The 20,071-nt window shown below is 41.4% G+C and overlaps 2 protein-coding genes and 1 long non-coding RNA gene across 5 annotated transcripts in view; 1 reads left to right on the forward strand and 2 right to left on the reverse strand.

Annotated features, from left to right (window-relative positions):
• LOC309509895 (uncharacterized protein) overlaps nt 1–20,071 on the forward strand; it is a 328,406-nt gene that overhangs the window by 177,319 nt on the left and 131,016 nt on the right. Inside the window, exons 10-11 of one of the 3 annotated variants that reach the window (XM_082184868.1) lie at nt 5,651–5,694; nt 5,766–6,366. The exons of the other annotated variants lie outside the window; for them this stretch is intronic. Coding sequence (XP_082040994.1) covers nt 5,651–5,694; nt 5,766–6,334 — 613 coding nt within the window. The 3' untranslated portion in view covers nt 6,335–6,366. Of the gene's footprint in view, nt 1–5,650; nt 5,695–5,765; nt 6,367–20,071 lie in introns of those variants that run through there. 3 annotated transcript variants of the gene reach the window in all.
• Nucleotides 6,273–6,493, reverse strand: LOC309512825. The gene is made up of 2 exons (XR_014211197.1): nt 6,366–6,493; nt 6,273–6,330 (listed from the first exon to the last, which is right to left on the reverse strand). It is a non-coding gene; the product is annotated as an uncharacterized lncRNA (long non-coding RNA).
• LOC309511636 (SEC14-like protein 1) lies at nt 13,974–18,337 on the reverse strand. The gene is made up of 6 exons (XM_082186862.1): nt 17,938–18,337; nt 17,550–17,684; nt 15,467–15,601; nt 14,548–14,799; nt 14,285–14,463; nt 13,974–14,159 (listed from the first exon to the last, which is right to left on the reverse strand). Exons 1-6 carry the CDS (start codon nt 18,070–18,072, stop codon nt 14,024–14,026), a joined length of 972 nt encoding a protein of 323 aa, XP_082042988.1. The 5' UTR covers nt 18,073–18,337; the 3' UTR covers nt 13,974–14,023.

Raw genomic sequence — 20,071 nt, forward strand, 5'->3', positions numbered from 1 at the left:
TTTCACAAGTAGGTCATGTGCCCACCACAATGTCTGCACCCCTACACATAAGCACTGTTCCCACAGTCTCAAGCATTTCCCCAGCCCATGCTGGAAGTTGCATAAATGTAGTGCGCGTGTCTACTGTCATGTACGCACCCCTGCACACAAGCACTGTTCACACTGTCATAAACGTTTCCCCAGCTCAAGCGGGAAGTTTAATAAAAGTAGCGAGCATGCCTGCTTTACAACACGCACCCCTACACATAAGCGCTGTCAACTCGACGCTCTCTCTCCCACCGACCAGCGCGGGAGAGACAATGAATGTAGATCGCGTGCCCACTCTTCAGTGCGCACCTCTACACATGAAAACTGTTCCCGCATCAGTTTCTTCTCTAACTCATGCTGGAAATGCGATTATGAGCACGCCCGCTGTGCAGCGCGCGCCCCGCCCCCGCTCATGAGCGCTGTACACACGGCATTAATAGCTCAAAACGGCCCATTAAGTCGTGGAAGGGTCCCTATCTCACAGCGGCCCGCCCCCAGCCTTTATTCAACCCCTAGCTGTACGGGCCAAAGCCTGGGAAGCTATCCCCGGCATATCAAAATGGGTGTTGAACATAATAAAACACAGCTACTCGCTACAGTTTGCTCACAGACCGCCACGCTTCTCAGCCGTGGTCGAGACGAGAGTGAGAGAAGGCGTTTTCGCATGTTCTCCGCACCGAGGTGCTCAAACTGTTGGAGAAGGGTGCTGTCGAAACAGTTTACCCCTCACAAAGCGAGTCAGGTTTTTACAGTCGCTATTTCCTCGTCCAGAAAAGGGATGGCGGTCTCCAACCGATCCTAGATCTCAGATACTTGAACAAAGCGCTGAGCGAGCGCCCGTTCAGAATGCTGACAACCAAACATATCCTCGTGCAAATTCGCCCGGGGGATTGGTTTTTCTCACTGGATCTGAAAGGCGAAAGACGCCTATTATCCAAATATCGCCTCATCACAGGCCATTTCTGAGATTCGCTTTCGAGGGACAAGCTTACCAGTACACGGTACTACCGTTCGACCTATAGTTGGCCCCCCGTACATTCACGAAGTGTATGGATGCAGCACTTTCCCCCCTGAGACAGCGGGGAGTGTGAATACTGATCTACCTCGATGATTGGCTGGTTATAGCACAATCAGAGGCACAATTAATAACTCACAGATCTTGGATCCTCAGCCATCTAGAATGTCTGGGCCCTCTCCAACGCTGGCTAAAGAGCCGTGTCCCAGCTCACGCGTGGCGCTCCGGCCACTTACAGAGTGAATCACGGCTGCATCAAAGCCCTGACTCCCTGGAAAGCTATCGACTGGTACCAGTCTGGCGTGAGTTTAGGGGTGATTTCAAGGAGAAAGGTGATAATGACAGATGCCTCCAACCTAGGTTGGGGAGCCCTCTATGAGGGCAGGCCCGCCTCTGGCCTGTGGTCAAGCCCAGAGAAGCGCGTACACATAAACTTTCTGGAGATGAGAGCGGTCGCTTTATCACTCAGAGCCTTTCTCCCATACCTAAAGGGTGACCATGTCCTGGTCCGGACGGACAACATGGCAGTGGTCTCTTACATAAATCGCCAGGGCGGCCTCAGGTCGAACACCTTGCACGCCATGGCCAAGAGTCTCATTCTATGGGCTCTGCTCCCTGAGGGCAGCGCACGTGCCAGGCATTCTGAACCAGGGTGCGGACATGTTATCCAGAGACAAAGTTTCCCTAGGGGAATGGTCTCTCCACCCTCTGACGGTTCAGCTGATTTGGAGCACCTTCGGCGAGGCAGAGGTCGACCTCTTCGCCTCTGAAGACAACGCTCATTGCCGAATATATTTTTCAAAGAACACGGACGCACTCGCCCACAAATGGCCGAATCGCCCGCTGTATGCTTTTCCCCCGGTCGCGATGCTACCTCAGGTCATCAAGCGGATCAGGGAGAGCAAATGTGCAGTACTTCTTATAGCCCCTCTCTGGAAGACCCAGCTTTGGTTCTCCGAGTTGATGCAGCTGCTGAAAGAGACCTCCTCACGCAAGCGAGCGGGACAATCTGGTATTCCCGTCCCGACTTATGGGCCCTCCACGTATGGCCCCTCAACGGGTACCCGGGTGCCTCCCGGATAGAGTGTTGAAAACCATCACTGAAGCAAGAGCGCCCTCAACCAGGCGCCTCTACGCTCAGAAATGGAAAGTGTTCTCTAGCTGGTGCACCGCTAGAAACCTGAACCCCCACTCTTGCGAAATACCAAGTGTACTCGCCTTTTTACAAGAACGTTTGGACGCGGGTCGCACCCCCTCCACGCTCAAAGTATATGTCGCGGCCATAGCAGCATCTCACGCTCCCGTGGCCGGGCAATCATTAGGAAGAAACGACCTCATTGTACGCTTCCTTAAAGGGGCAAGGAGGCTAAACCCTCCACGTCCCCCCTCTGTGCCTATCTGGGACCTCTCCACGGTCCTGGAAGCACTAAAGGGCGCCCTGTTCGAGCGGCTTCAGTCTGCCGATCTGAAGCACCTCTCGCTCAAAACCGCTCTTTTACTGCCGCTCACCTCCGTTAAAAGAGTGGGCGATTTACACGCGCTGTCTTCGAGCGCGTCCTGTCTTGAGTTTGGACCTAATGACTGCAGAGTCGTCCTTAAGCCAAGGCATGGGTATATTCCTAAAGTGCTCACAGGTTATTTCCCTAGCAGCTCTTTCCTCACCAGAGGACGAAAGAGACGTGAATTTACTCTGTCCCGTCAGGGCTCTGAGAGTGTAGCTAGAGCGCTCTGCCTCGTTCAGACAGTCAGAACAGCTTTTTGTGTGCTTTGGCGGCCGCACTAAAGGTCTCGCCGTCTCAAAGCAGAGATTATTGCGCTGGATAGTTGACGCTATAGCGCTGGCCTATGAGTCTTAAGGGCATGCACTGCCCCTTAGGCATCAGGGCTCATTCCACAAGAGGCATGGCCTCGTCTTTGGCTTGGTCGAGTGGAATACCCATTGAAGATATCTGTGCGGCGGCCTGCTGGGCTTCGCTGTCCACATTTATCAGGTTTTATAACCTACAAGTCCCTGCTCTGCATTCCAGGGTACTTTCAATATGAAATGTGTAAGCACAATACCCCATGAAACGTGGGCCCGATAATATCTGGTCCTGTTTACATAAACTTAGTTCATATATATTATTCATCATATATATTACTTATACACCATTATTCGGTGTGGCCCTCATTAGGCCCACTCCTTCCTTTTCCCTTATGAAGCCCGTCACTGACCGGCTTATGGGGTTCATACTTTACTCTTAGGGGCTTCAGGCTTTTGCCTCTGGCTTTATTAGAGCGAAGTCAAGCACGCACGGCGTTTCAAATGGGGTTCCCATAGCGTAAGTTACTCGGTTACTAACGTAACCTCGGTTCCCTGAGATGAAGGAACGAGTATTGCGTAACTCGCCGTGCTTGTGCTTTGGTCAGGGGATCGCTTCAGTCGACTTAACCTAGACTTTGACGGCCCGATGGGCTGAATTTCTAGCCTCTGGCCACGCCCATTCTGGCGGGCTCTGACGCGTCAGAGCGTGAATTGCCCTGATTGGACTACGCGTCTGAGCCGCCCCGTCATAGGTTCATGCAATTGCAGCAGCACAGCCAATGACCGCTCTCGCCGCTCATCTGTGTATGCTGTGCAGCTGCACTGCGTTTAAAAAAAATTTGGCTTCAATATTCTCGAGAAAAGGAGTTTTCCCATAGCGTAAGCTACTTACACAATAGGAGAAACCTCTCAAAAGGGAACCGAGGTTATGTTAGTAACCGAGACGTTTCTGGTACACTGATTTATGTTTTCTTTTCCTCGACATTGTTCAGTCAGTTAGTCGCCTGCTCTTCCACGAAGTCCATTGTTAACTTCAGGCACTGCCGCCTCAACTCTGATTGGTTCTGTGCACGAGCTGGGGTGGGACTTACAATTGTATTGGGTCCTTCTGATGTTTGTCACTGACTGAATAATAAATACTTTAGATCGGACTAAACCATTTTTAGGGAGGTAAGAGAAGCAGATATTTGGAAAAAATATTTAAACAAATTGCATGTTTCATTTAAATCTCAGGCATAAAACTAACATAAATATTAGAATTATTCATACAACAGGGGCCTATATAGTATAACTGCTGGATTTTGTGGTCTCGGGTGGGTAGATGCGGTCGGTGTGGACTATACAGATTACAGCGGGCAGTCAGTTGGTTTATCTATGCTCATTTGTTGGTGTTGATTTCCTTTCCTGGTCAACGTATTATGATTTCCGGTTTCAGTTTTCCAAATGTTTCCAAACATTTTTTGATATTCTCCAACTGGATGGAATCATAGTCTGAAGCTAAAAGGCTAAGTCTGTGCCCATCATACACTACGTGATTTTCTGTGAATTCTGTCAACCACGAACGCACAAAATCTGCAGACTGGCGTGAACATTCAGCAACTATTGATGACTCACCCAGATCACAAATCGGGGCAAAAATCTGAGCAAAAGTCGTAGTGTATTCCAGCCTTAACTCTGCATAGCATGAAATACATTATGTTGTATCACCTGATAAATAATCATAACAATAGTTACAATACATTATAATACTTAACTATTTGTGGTTATAATTTTTAAGAATACAGTGCATTATAACAGTAGATGAAGCCTGCATTTATAATGCATCACAAAGGTTTTCATTTGACCTTTTTTTATTTATTTATTTTTTTATGTCAGAAATCTAGCAATGGTGCCAACGGTCCCTTTGCACCATCTGGTGGTGATTTTTGCAAATTATCGCGATTATTTGTGTAATTTGACATACATTTGTATTTGATTTTTTTCTGTATAAAAATGAAAAAAAGTTACTTTCAATAAAATTAGGATTTATTAATAGTGTTGTGTTTATCAAATATAAATGAGAAAGCACGTAATGTTCCATCAGTAATGCTCCAATGTGCTCTGAAACAAAAGTTTAATTTCACATTGTGTTTGCTTATTTTACAGTCAACAGTAAAATGTCCCTTGGTTAAAGTGATGGCTTTAGCAGGGTTGATGAAAGATCCAGATTTAGTATCTCAAGCCCGCAAACAATTACAGTAAGATTACGTGATAAACACATGTCGGATGCGTGTGGTTAATTGTGCTCTGTGGATCATTTTTAATAGATGAAATAATGATTGGGATAATATAGGCTCATAATATAATGACCTTTTCCTGTAAGAAAGGCCATGTGGATTGGAAAATCTCTTTTTCAATTTGTTTCCATGAAGACTGTGAACAAGGATCAAATCATTTCACGACTGAGAACAGACACTACTTCATCTCTGTCTGATTTAAAGCAGAATGCAAGATTTAATGACCTGCAGTCTCTGATGAAAGAAAGAAAGAAAGAAAGAAAAAGAAAGAAAGAATGAAAGAAAAAGAAAGAAAGAAGGAAACAAAGAAACAAAGAAAAAGACAAACAAACAAAGATAATTTGTGTTCACAATATGAGAAACTTCTGTTTTTGTGTAGTCAAAACTCTCTCTCTCTCTCTCTCTCTCTCTCTCTCTCTCTCTCTCTCTCTCTCTCTCTCTCTCTCTCTCTCTCTCTCTCTCTCTATGTGTGTGTGTGTGTGTGTGTGTGTGTGTGTGTGTGTGTGTGTGTGTGTGTGTGTTTTCTAGTGTGGATCACAGAGGACAGTTCATGATTTCAAGATTACACAATTGTAAGTCCTCAAACAGTTTTAGTGTGTGTTGTTGTAAATGTTGCTGTTGTAATGTGTGTTCTTGTGTTCAGATGCCGTTGATCTCACACTGGATCCAAACACAGCAAACACTCATCTCGTTCTGTCTGAGGAGAACAGAAAGGTGACGCGTATGAGAGAGAGTCAGTCGTATCCTGATCATCCAGAGAGATTTGATGGGTTTTATCCTCAGGTTCTGTGTGGAGAGAGTCTGACTGGACGCTGTTACTGGGAGGCTGAATGGAGTGGAGATTATACTGAAATATCAGTGTCATATAAAGGAATCCAGAGGAAAGGACTGAGTTTTGACTGTTGGTTTGGATATAATCAGAAGTCCTGGAGTCTGAGCCGCTCTGATCACAGATTCACTGTCTGGCATAATAATAAGTCCACTGATGTTTCTGCTGGTTCAGGATCCTGTAAGAGAGTAGGAGTGTGTGTGGACGTGTCGGCCGGCACTCTGTCCTTCTACAGCGTCTCTGACACACACACACTCACACACTTACACACATTACACACCACATTCACTGAACCCCTCTGTGCTGGATTTAGACTTGATAATGTTAACTCTTCAGTGTCTCTGTGTCACATTAAACACAGTTACACACACACATACAACTGACTAACTCACACACTGACTGAAACACACACACTGACTGACACACAAACACACAGACTAACACACATTAAAAACTGTGTTGCTGTTGTTGTTTCTTCTCTCGTGTTTTCTGTGATCAGTGTATAAACTCACTGTCCTGTTGTGTGTGTGTGTGTGTGCGTGCGTGCGTGCGTGTGTGTGTGTGTGTGCTGTCTGAACGTTTGTTGATGTTGGTTTGAAGATCTTGTTGATCGTATTAAGAATATCAGCAGGATGTTTCTGGGTTTTTGTTGTTTCTTTGTGTAAATATGTTATTATATATTTGACTGTTGATTCTGTGAGGAAGACGAGCGGAGCTGATTTTCATGAAATTGTTGAACTTCTATTAACGCACATAACTTATGGAAACCATAGCAACCGCCTAGCAACCACTCAGATCACTCTAGGACACTGGACTGGTCCTTCATCAGAGGGGTTTATAGCGCTGATGAAATGATCTTTGGGACGGTTGTCTTCACTGCGGGTCTGATCGGCTCTGCTCAGTTTCATCCTCGCCACTGAACACTGCACTTTATACATGTGGAATCCAGATGTTTCTCAGAAGATAATCTCATTTTAGTTTTATAAAATTCACAAAGATCTTTATAATTTAATGGAGTCATTAGATGTTTGAAAAAAACATTACAAATTACTGCTAGAGAAAATAAGTATTTATGTAAATGGATTTCAGATGCATAAGTTTTTTTAGTTAAATCCACCCTGACTTACAGTAACTGTATTTGTTTGATTGCATTTGTTTTGATTCTTAATTTTTGTTATGTGAGCTAGGCCTAAATGATATTGATGTTATCAGATATTATCAGTTTAAAACTTAATAAATTGTTCTTTATAAAAGTTGTATATTGTTCTTGCCTTAAAAGAATGAATAAAATCATGAACACAGTCTTAACACAGACTCCACACTCCCTGGAGATTCAATGATGTGTGTGTTCTGTGAGAATCTAAAAGAAGAATTACAGAGTCGAGATGTTTCAGTGATGGAGATTTAGGAAATAAAGGTGAATCATCCCAACCTAGAAATGATAAAACCCTGTTATCAGAGGAACAACTGCCTTCACATCCACACAGTCATTCACCAATACAAATATATTTTATGACATTTAAATGAGACTAACAACATTCCCATAACCAGTAGCCCAAATGAAAAAGGGTTGGTTCACCCAAAAATGAAAATTCTGTTATCATGTCGTACCAAACCCAAGACTTTAATTTATCTTCAAAACACAAAGATATTTTAAAGGAAATCTGGGAGATTTCGGTCCATCTGTTGAAAGTTTGTTCGCCCCAAAACTGATGCGGTCACACTTTATATGAGGTGTTTTTCCACTTCTATGTACCTCCATAAAAAAATAGGTTCAATGTACTCATTGTGTTCATATTGTATTGCAAAACGTCTCAGGTTACGACTGTAACCTATGTTCCCTGAGAACAGGGAACGAGCAGTGCGTCGGATGACGCTAGGGGAAACGCCTCAGCGTGACTGATGACTGAAACACTGTATAAACATGACAATCGTATTGGCCGGCGTCAGCCATGACGTCATGGTCTAGCGCGTCCAGGAAGTATAAAAGGGACGCCCAGAGAATATGTCATCCACTTCTTCGTCTGAAGGGACTGAACAAGCAGACCGAAGGCATGGCAAGGAGATGCAGCGCTCGTTCCCTGTTCTCAGGGAACACAGGTTACAGTCGTAACCTGAGACGTTCCCTTTCGAAAGGGAACTCCCAATGCGTCGGATGACGCTAGGGGAACGATATACCCACGCCGCCATGCTAAGGGGATGCTTAACTATGGCTGTAACAAGCACAAAAAACACATTAACCCAAGGTTAAATCCCCTACTGTTTGCACATCAGGCTAACAGTAGCACTTCTCCCTATGGCCACTGCCGAGCTCCAGCTCAAGGCAAGGATATCACATCTATTCCCAGAGAGGTGTTCCTTTAAGGGAGTATGGCCCCGAGCCTAAGGGCTCTGGCCTGCTACTTCCGGGGGTACCAAAATCGACCCCCATGCTATCAAGCTATCACGCTTAATGCTGAAGCCAACAACCTGTTTAGACCTAAGGGAAGCGGAGGCCTCCGCAGGAAGACTCAGAGAGCAGAGGAAGCCTGCACACTCGAAAGAGAGGAGGCCTGTGATGCTAGAATACAGCTACTGCACTCTTTTAGGGAGTGAAGCCGAACTGTATATGGAGGCCTCAGCAGGATGACTCTCAAAGGAGAGGAAGCCTCACACATTTCTAGCAACCAATATCAAAGCTTCAGGGAGCGAAGGGCCTGAAGCACCTCCTCAGAGAGGGAGGGGCCACTTATCAAGCTCTACCTGTAATATCTCTTTGCATGGAAGCCTCAGCCAGATGACTCTCAAAGGAGAGGAGGCCTAACACATATTTAGGAGAGCTAGCTCAACGATAATCATAGCTCAGGAAGCAAAGACCTGAAGCACCTCCTCAGAGAGGGAGGGGCCACTTCTCAGGCTTCAACTCAAATGCTGCTTGCATGGAGGCCTCATCAGGATGACTCTCAAAGGAGAGGAGGCCTGACACATGCTAGAGTATAAACCAAAAAAGCCAACTATATATATGGAGGCCTCAACAGGATGACTCTCTAAGGAGAGGAGGCCTGGCACATATATCAGATCTTCAGGGAGTGAAGGGCCTAAAGCACCTCCCCAGAGGGGGAGGGGCCACTTCTAAGGCTCTACCTGCAACATCTGTACACATGGAAGCCTCAGCAGAATGACTCTCAAAAGAGAGGAGACCTGACACATGCCATAAACAAACCAACCCTTAGCCAAACTCCAAAGTACCACCTCAAAACGTATATCCAGAGCTCAAAGAGCGAAGGGCCTGAAACACTTCCTCAGAAGGGAAGGGGCCACTTCTAAAGCTCTACCTACCACATCTGTATACATGGAAGCCTCAGCAGGATGACTCTGAAGGAGAGGAGGCCTAGCATATATCTAGGAGAGCTAGTTTCAACAATAACCACCGAAATGCTGTTTGCATGGAGGCCTCAACAGGATGACTCTCAAAGGAGAGGAGGCTTGACACACACTAGAATACAATGGTAATCAAAGCTACAGGGAGCAAGGGCCGAAAGCACCTCCTCAGAGAGAAAGGGGGCCACTTCTCAAGTTCCACCTACAAAGCTGTCTGCATGGAGGTCTAAAAAGGAAAACTCTTGAAGGAGAGGAGACCTGACACATGCTAGAAAACTATAAACTGTATCACAGGAGACCTCTTTTGAGAGTCATTTTGCTGAGAGGAGACCTGGCACATATACAGTAGTTATGAGAGCTAGCTCGAATGCTACAAAAGCCTCAAAGAGGAAGGTAAATTCTCAAACTCTACCTGCAATGTCTGTATGCATGGAAGCCTCAGCAATATGACTCTTGAATGAGAGGAGGCCTGACGCATGCTAAGTACAGGCCAACTATACAAATGGAGGCCTCAGCAAGATGACTCTTAATGAGAGGAAGCCTGACACATATAGTTAGGAGAGCTAACTCAACTCTACCAAGCTAAATATCATAAACTGCCTCATATTGATAAAGCAGGTGTACTAGTGTGTACACCTGTCTCTGTGTACTAGGCACGTACACAGAGAAACGAAGTAGAAACAAAATAACTCTGGAGGATGGAGGCCTCAGCATGACAGCCCTCAAATTGAAAGGAAACCTACAACATCCTTGACACACTACTAATTATTGGGAGCTCTAGCATAATGAATAGTATAACTTAAAAGTAAACTGACTCCAAAGGAGCAGAGGCCTAACAAAGAGACTCAAAGAAGAGGACTGCCATACTCATCCTAAGTGGCTAAATTAAGATATATACAGCCTGCCATAGAGCAGAGGCCACATAGATAACTCTCAGATTGAGAGGTGCCTAGCCACGCTTCTAAGTAGGAAACTAGTCAGCTACCTGTGTATCTTGAAGAACATTATCGCCGAAGCCCTTTAACTTACTTTCCAGAAAGGGAACGGAGGCCAAATAACCCAGAAATATATAAATATATATTTTAATCCATTTATTTATTGGGAACAGCCTGTCTACGTTCAATTTTGGTTACACACCAAAAAGGAAAAGGGGGAAAGAGGGAAAGCAGGGTGTGTACAGGGAAGGAGGCTATTATCTGCCTCTGCCAGGACGCTTGCGTCTGGTCTGAAAGTCTTCTTCCCTTACACCCTGCCTCATCCGACGCAGTGGGAGTTCCCTTTCAAAAGGGAACACTTTTGCTGCTAGTTGTTACGGTTAGCAGGGAAGAGGCGAGGATCTACTCAATTATTTATTAAATAAACACACAAAGAAAATCCAAACAGGGAAGATGAAGACAATAATCCAAACAGGGGAAGATGAGAATAATTCAAACAGGAAACAAAAACACAACAGTTTTACAAACACTCATGTAAAGACAACGACCGAAAACTGAAACACATGGGTACTTATACACTGGATAACAAGGAACAGGGGCCTGTTTCAGAAAGGAGGTTAAGTGAAAACTCTGAGTATGTTAACCCTGAAATGAGGGAAACTCTGGGTTTTCTGTTTCAGAATGGGAGGTATGTTAAACCTGAGAAAGCAGAGTAAGTCAAGCCCGTTTCTGAAAGAGAGGTAACTTATACTCAGAGTCAGTTACCATGGTAACTTACTCTGTGAACCTAACCTGGTCAGGAGCAGGTTTTCTTCAGTAAACCCAGAGTTTCTATCGGTCTCCTCCCCTTTTTTAAAGAGGAAGTGGTGTTTAAACACCTCATTCATTCTTTCAGTACATTTTTATTAATCAAATGTATCTTTTATTAATAAATAAAATATTGCTATTTTTACTGCATTTTATTTTTATTTTTCCAATTTTTTTAATAAGATGAAGTCTATATAACTCCTTAACTGGCAACTGAAAATACAGTAGTAGATTAGAGTTACATAATGTAGTTCTAAACAAATTCTACAGAATTAAACTGTGGCATTTACTGAGAATCACTGAACTGTGTTCATCTGTGCAACAGAAGTTGATGGACCGTCCTCCTGCTGTTCTTCCACACTCTGGGGGCGCGGGGAGAGATAAGAATACCCGTTTATACTTAGATTTAAACTTTGATTCTATAGGCTACTCCACATAAAAATGTGAAATAATCAGAATGTGTAGATTGTTTGATGTGTAGACACATAATATTAACATTACCTCTGTAGGCCTCTCTGTGGCAGCAGAAACTCTTTATCCCCATCGTCCTGTGAAGATGAGCATTTGGTTGAGTGCACTCTATAACACTATTTGTCATAATTTCTGGTATATTGAGTAGGCTACTTACAACTGACTGGGTTGTTGGGACAGGAGGCTCCAAAAGACAGATATTACCATCAGAATCTGTTGGGACCAACAAAAAACCCAACCCAAAGTAAAATAAATGGAAATATCAAAAATAACACGTATGTAAACCTCTACATTTTATGAGGCCCTTGGATCTTGGGGAGTGACTGGCTCTGAAGTCCCTCAGCCAAAAATGCTGCACTGCACAAAAATGACACTGGATGCTTTAGTTATTTAATATGTCAAATGTTTGTAAAGTCAGGTAGCCTACACCCATGTACACTCAAGCCTTACTTGATTGAATTATGTTTTTATATTTAATTTTCAGCTGCTGCCATGTTCTTTTAATACCTGCAGGATTGCCCCTACATGAAAATTAAAATTAGGTTGAATAACATACTGTTCTTCCAGTTTCACCTCTGATATTATAACAGTTGTGTAAGTTACTTGTATTACTAACTACAAATGACATCTTCAACAGTGTAATTAGATTAATGCAATAATGACCATCTTTAGAAAGTATTGGTCTACTTATTAAATCCCATATCAACCTCAACCATTTGAACAATACAAAGAGAGACAAGAAACTGCACTTTTAATGCTTTCAAATAAACAATATACAATTGCATGAATTATTCTTGAATTGACCAAAGTGTGTAGAGGGAGAATGTTACATTAAAAATATACCTTTTAAAAATGTATGTTAAATATACAGAATTGTTCTATAGTCTAATATAATTACATCAGATTTTACTTTAAATTACAGAAAAATTAAGAGTAATCCCTTTAATTAAATTACAGTATTAATGTTCTAATACTGTAAAATTAAAGTAATAATGTTCGTACTGGTGAGAAATATGAAGACCGCTTTTTGTCTGGCGCTGTTGCCATGGTGACTCATAATATCTGTGCTCCATTGATAATGGCTTTTTATAGTTGTGGTGCACGCGCTTAACTCAGAGTAGGTCAACTCAGAGTTGATTGAACTAACTCATTTCAGCTGTTCTGTAACCGAAAACTCAGAGTTTCCCATCTCAGGGTAAGTCAACTCAGAGTTCAAGTTTTAACTCAGAGTTGGTTGAACCTCCTTTCTGAAACAGGTCCCAGGTGTGTGTAATAAATGACTATGGAAAGAAACAAGGGTAACTTTAGAAACAGCCAAACTGTAACAAACTACAGGAAGTGAACAATGGAGACAGAAAATACACTTCAAAATAAAAGTCCTAGAACATAAAACACAAGGGAAATCGTGACACTGTTGAGGTGGATACGGGTACGTTTAAGGACTGGTGCTAGTGGGACTAGTGCTCTGGGAAGGTTTACGGGTCAACAGTGGTTATAGATGTAATTACAGAAATGTGGGTACATGTGGGTATTGTAAAAATATAAACTCTATGTAAAAACATGTATGTACACAATAAGTTCATTGTATCAAATTATTTTTTTATTTTTTTTTACATAATAGTTAGACGCCCAATATAAAGTGGGACCTTTGACACTTTAAAATATTCGGAGAGAGATCATGGAATAAATCAATATGAATATATATATCTTCTACTTTATATAGCAGTATCCTGGCCTTTTTATTCAGATATATTGTTCTTTATATTGGACAAATTTTTCGGTAACATGCTTGGATTAATGATGGAAGCAAGCAGTTTCCCAGGAACACCGTCCTGACAACTCAAAAATATTAATAATAAAATCATTATTAAAAACTTACCGTAGTGATTCAGGGTAAATCAAAATCACAGTTTGGAAAATAAATGTTTTTTATATGATTGTTGATGAAAATTCTGTCATCATATATTCACCCTCATGTTGTTTCAAACCTGTTTGAATTTCTTTCTTCTGCTGAACAGAAAGGAAGATATGTAGAAGAATGTCAGTAACCAGACAGTTTCTGGTACCATTGACTTCCATAGTATATATATTTTTTCCTACTATGGAAGTCAATGGTACCAGAAACTGTCTGGTTACTGACATTCTTCTACATATCTTCCTTTCTGTTCAGCAGAAGAAATAAATGTATACAGGTTTGAAACAACATGAGGGTGAGTATATTATGATTTTCATTTTAAAGTGGAGTATCCCTTTAAACTTTGTTCATTCGTTCCAAACACAAAAGTTGCACAGTGTAGCTTTGTGCGCCACACTCATAAAGTTGCTCAATCAGACAACCAAAGTAAACAACATTTACACATTTATTTGTAACAATGTACAGAAAGCTTGCATGTAATTTACAGAAAGCCAGTAGTTTATCAGAAAAAGATCCAGGCATTTGTTGGTTTAATGTGAATCTCTGTTCATTCATCATTTGCAGGAACTGGTAATCCCGCAGAGCTAAAGTCTCTCCAGCTGGATGAAGATGCTATCTGGAAACGGTGGAGTCTGTGTGTGACTGGTTTTGGAGGAGGTGGTGGCGGCGCTGAGCAGAGAGAAACCACTGTGACTCGACTCCAGACTGCTCATGGAGCCTCTGATGGAAACACACACACACACACACACACCTTTAAACACACCATTTGGCTTTCCAGATGATAGTTTAACATGATTCATTCACATTTTTATGCTAAGCACTTTGCAATATGTAAACATCCAGACCTGAAGTCAGTGGACTGCAGCACTTCTGTGAAATACATGACTTTGCATTTGTGTGAGGAGACCTGCAGAGAGGCCAGAACATCATCGACACGCGGCCGACTGGATGAAGTGCATGTTGGAGTGCTGTAAAGACGCCACTGCAGGATGTAGAATCCAGGCCAGCGCGTCACATGAGAGCCCTGATGGGAAACCAAAGAAGAGAACGAGAGTTTGTCTGGTTTGAGTCGTCCATGTTGTTGACAGGTTTGGTGAGATTCCCTCACCTGTACGCTCTCTCCCTCTCTGCAGGTGAGGGCCGTCTCCACCATGCTGTAGTCTTGTCCCAGCATCCACGATCGGTCAATGAGCTGGACGTTGTTTCCGCCGGGACAGGCGAGGTTGTGCGCGCTCAGACCGTCTCTTTTAGCTGGCTGAGGGACTCTTCTGGAGTGATAGATGTTGAAGATCACGTCGCCTTTACACACGTCAAAGTCCCACGTGATGACGGACGATACGTCTGTGATCTCTATCAGCACCTGAAGATGAACAAAGGGATTTATCTTTATTTCATAATGCATAACACACAGCGCTGCGCACCATTCAGAATACAACCGAGAATCTGGAATTTTAATTGCAGGAAAACAATCAAATTAGAATTTACATAAGGAAGTAAAAGTACATTTTTTGAAGAAAGTCAGTAACCAAACAGTTGGACCCCATTGACTTCCATAGTATTTTTTATTTTTTTTTCTAGTATGGAAGTCAATGGGGTCCATTCACTGTTTGGTTATACCAACATTTTTCAAGATATATTTTTTTTGTTTTCAGCAGAAGAAAGAAATCCATACAGGTTTGAAACAATTTATTTAAAAGAAAATTCAGAGTTTTCAAAAAATATTTTTCAGTATGAACAAATCACTCATGAAATTGTCTATTTCTATTCAAATTCACACTCATGAATTAAAAGGGAGCCAACTCTGAAGTTTATGGTAACACAATAATACACTATAAGATGCAAATATGTCCAGATCTGCACTTTAAACAGAACTAGACTAACAGTATTTGACTTCACGCTGCATGTCTTCTTATAACCAACAGATGGCACCACTTATTAACACACTGGATATGAAAGTGAACGTTGCCCAGCTGAAGTAACCAGTAAAAGCTGTGTATTGTTGAGTGTTGTGAGTGTATGAGCTGTACCTCATGTGGAGATCCCTTCAACACACTCGCGCTCTTGTAGATAGATTCATTCCACAGTTTAACCTCCTCGTTCTCCAGATCCTCGGCCGTACGGTACAGAGACTTGGGAACCAGACCTCCCTCAGGAACATCACACTGAATTAAACATGAGAAGATTAGATTAGAATGATGTTTTTGATCATTTCTGTCTGAATAAATACTGTACACTGTCCAGCTACATGTGTCCTGTAGTAGTGAATGACATCTCTTGGTTTTCTGTGGCAAGTCAAGTTAAGGTCAGCGTTTCCCCTGTGCTTTAATAAAAGACCATCACAAATATACAAGTATACTTGTACAATAATTATACACGAGTACAAGGAACATAAAAACACCACAACAACAAACAAGTGATATGGCAAGCAAATTCTGATTATAATGGCAAAGTGTTTCATGTATTCATTGATATCAAACACATCATATCACGATGGCATGATCCCATGTCTTGATGCCGTTACATTATTTTACCTTCACATTCCAGGAGAGAAACACATGACATTGTTGCTATTGATGGGTTTTATATTCTCTTGTGAAAAAGAAGTGTGCCTAATTGTATTTAATGTGCACTAGTAGTGTACTTCAAATCTAAAAGTATATTTTTAATCAACTGTACTTGTAGATTATACATTATTAATGAAATAAAAGGCCACTTAAGTGCACTTAAAGAGAGACACTGTTTCTTAACACACGTAAGTACGCTTTTAAAAACTGCACTTTGTAATAATGTCAAATTAAAAGTTTTACTTTAATGTGCATTTTAAATCATTTTGCTTTAATAATCTTTTGTCATGCTTTGAAGTGGATTTTAATCTGAATTGTAATGTGTTCATGTTAAATTAAAAATAAATATAAATGTACTAAATAGCAGCTTCACCATTACAAATGAGTCATTTCAAATATAGTTTAATACATGACATACATTACAAGTTTCAATAGAAATGCCGTTGTATTTTTAGTGTACCATAAAAGCCTGTCATTCAGCAGTAACTTCATATTTCAAAGACAATAGAAGTAATAATGATGTTCAATCATACTTAAATGGGTCAAAAACACTCTAAAAGTTCAACTAATTGCATGTAACATTAATGTTAAACTATAATTACATTTTCATTTAATTGCAATTAACATGCAATTAAGTGTCTGAAAACTTTTCATTCATTTTGCATGCAAGTATATTCTTATAAAGTATATTATTTCCGTTATAAATATTCTTCTGCTAAAGTATGAGGAAATGTACTACTGTTTTACAATGCCTGTTGAAGTGCCTTAGAGGAGCGTCTGTTTGGCACAAACCACTGTTTCGTTTTATGATAAATATGCACACAAAGACCAATATTCAAATATAATTATGCAAATTAATATCTGGGAATGAGTTGTTGGCCTAGGGAAGGTGCGTGACATGTCCTATCACTTCTAAACAGAGTTCCAGCTTAATGATCCCGCATGTCTTTAGTCCTATCTCTGCTTTCCTGAAGAGCTTCAGTTTAATCTAACCAGGCCAGATGAGAAGCACATGACCACATCTCAACGGCAGCGCTATCATCAGATTTGCTCTCTACAACATGAGTAATATCAGACCCTAACTCTCTGAATATGCTCTTAGTAAAGGTTCTTATCATCTCAAGGCTAGATTACTGCAATACTCTGGAGACCAGCTTTGTGAACTCCATCAACCCTCTACATGTACTAAAGAATACAGCAGCACGTCAGGTTTTCAACCAACTGAAGAGGGTTAACACTGGACCAATATCCTGCAGTTTAGCTCCAACACTTATTAAACACACCTGAACCAGCTTATCAGGGTCTTCAGGATTACTAGAAACTTCCAAGCAGGAGTTCTGGAGTTACACTCTGCGGGACAGTGTCCTTCCAGGACCGAGGTCTTGTCCACACTAGTACGGTTTCGTTTGAAAACGCATCTTTTTCTCTGCGTTTTGGCTAGTGTGGACGGAGAGCGTTTTTAAACTAAAATGAATGTAGACGTCGCCTGAGTTTGACACACGGGTTAACACGTCAGATCTCACCGCCTGTAGTTCTGAAGACTCACCAGAGAGTCTCCTCCTAAGAAGTCAGGGATGAAGTCTCTGTTGATGTAGTCCACCAGTCCTCCAGGCCCCTGGTAGTCATTCCCAGCGTAGATGAGAAACTTCTTCCGTGTGTTTTCATCGATGAATGGACTCACCTGAGAGCAGAACGAAAGCACGACATTTACAGAAGCCCGGAAATTAAGAAAGGCCAGATGAGTGAAATAACACCGCGCTAACATGACATTTAACTGTGATGGGTCAGTGTGTGGAGACATTTACAACATTAAATGAAGATTGAGTAAGTGCTCATCTCAGTCTTTCCTAATATCCTGAACTATTTGTTAACATTCTTTTTATGTTCTAAGTGTGTCATAATGTGAAATCCAATGAGTGTGTGTGTGTGTTTACCAAAGTCCAGAGCACAGGAAACACTCTGGGTGCTCTGATTATGAGGAGACGGCCCAGTGTTTCAGGGTAGTTGGCTCCTACAACTTCTATCATCCTCAGCAAGGCTTTGATGGCCGGTCTCCACAGATGCCTCATATTTAACCCCTCAAGATCCACCAGACATGTCCAACAACTACAGCACAAGAGCACTTATTTCTTTAGGGTGGAGGCACCATGTACAGTAAAACACACAATGTGTACGGCCACTAGCGTTGAGAACCGATAACTGATTTTTATTCAAAATAAAAATAAAAATACTGGAACTGGCTGGTTTTCATGATGTTCGGTTCTAAGTGGAGTTGGAATCAAAATCCAGAACAATCAAATTCCTTTTGATTCCCATTTATTATGGCCAGTTGAGTAAGTTACTCTCAAAATGTAATTAATTACTTTTTACTAATTTAATCTTCAACCATGTAATTAGATGACTGTACTAATTACTCTCTCTATAAAGTATTGCATTACTTACTTTCTAAATCCCACTTCAACCTCGACCAGTTGAACAATACAAGAATAGTTATGAAACTGCTCTTTTAATTCTTTAAAATAAATAATATAAAATTGCATAAATTATTCTTGAACTGGCCAAAGTGTTTAAAAGGAGAATGATACATTAAAAACAGATTTTACGCTCCAGTGCAAATTTGTGTTTGCGTTCTGGAGAACGTCAGATGTATACGTGTTTTTGCAGCACTGAGCAATGTAGCCAATCACAGACATAGTTGTGGATCTCTTGAACGCAATGGCCAATCAGAGGTGTTTAAATTAGTCAGAATTTGTTCAAATTTATCAAAACACCAGAGATTTTATTCAGAATCAGTGCTGACATGCAGGCACGCAAAACCTCTCGTTAACAAAAAGTGTAGACACGATGTAAGTAGAGATTTATTGTGCATTGTTGGCAGCTTCACTGAACTTTGTGAGATAGTGTTGAACTGACACAGCGTTTAGTGTTTAGTGATTTTAAACAATAAACAAGTTTAGTGATTGTAAAGAGAGCAGTCTTGGCTCGCTTTCAAGGCTACAGACTATATAATCCATTGAATAAAACTATTGTTTTTCACGCTGCTAAGAGGACCGACGGCCAATTGCATGCTGCAAAGTTTTGGAAGTGACTGATCTACATAAATGCTGGATTCACTCTGCACGGGACAGAAATACGACATGTTAAAATAGTAACACATTAAAGCAATGTTAAGGCAGACTAATAGATGAATAAAAAAATATTCGTAGTAAAATATTTTTGAAATTCTAAATAATCTCAAAAGTCTCACTGTACACTGCTATGGTGCAGCCGTATTCCGGTCGGTATTCTGTATTCGGTTTCGGCTTTAGCCAAGAATTTTAATTTCAGTGCATCCCTAGTCCTAATTTAAGATATACAATCTACTACGGTTTACTAATGTTTTGACAATGTACAAACGAGAGTTTGGTGCAAAAGCAGCATGTGTACACTGTTCATGTGCGTTGGTGGCTATTTTTTTTATACAAATACTTAGGTAGGCTATAGTTTTGTCTCTAACTGGAGAGAAGGAAAAGGCGATGCCAGGCTCGTGCGAGCTCCTCATCAAATGTTTTTAAAAGAAAGTATGACATACCATACCTAAAGAAACAAGGATCAAAGCCACCTTTTTCTTGCTTCTATTAAGAGGAAGTGTTTTTTTACACGTCAAAAAATATACAGCCAGTCTGTTAAAGTGTTTCACATTAATTTTCAGGAACACAAAAATGCAAAAACATGGACAATCCTTGAAATCCATTCAGCCAATACTTCCAAACAGCGCTCAAGTATGGCTTCAATTCCTTTGAAAATTGTATGTCTTAAATCCATACAATATCTTCCTTAGATTCCAATTAAGACCATTTTTGACAGCCAGACAGTAAGATAACTTACTTTAACTTACATTTTTTCCTCTTCCTCCTTCCTCTCTTGTATCCCTTAAATTAAAACAGCATATAGGCCTTATATGAACATTTAAGGAGGAGTGGCTTTAACTTCAAGCAAATTATACAAGGACAACTTCAAGTAAATGCAGTACAGGAAAACTTCAAGTAAATTCTTAAATAATAAAGCACTGTAGATAAAACAGAAATA

The sequence above is a fragment of the Leuciscus leuciscus genome (assembly GCF_965113295.1).
Source record: "Leuciscus leuciscus genome assembly, chromosome: 1".
NCBI lineage: Eukaryota > Metazoa > Chordata > Actinopteri > Cypriniformes > Leuciscidae > Leuciscus > Leuciscus leuciscus.

Excerpts from the sequence above, each read along its gene's own strand:
- LOC309511636 (XM_082186862.1), bottom strand. The coding sequence starts at position 18,072 with ATGAGGCATCTGTGGAGACCGGCCATCAAAGCCTTGCTGAGGATGATA. Across the intron at positions 14,800-15,466 it reads TGAAGGGATCTCCACATGAG|GTGCTGATAGAGATCACAGA; the intron begins GTACAGCTCATA and ends GTTCATCTTCAG. Across the intron at positions 14,464-14,547 it reads GAGAGGGAGAGAGCGTACAG|GGCTCTCATGTGACGCGCTG; the intron begins GTGAGGGAATCT and ends GTTTCCCATCAG.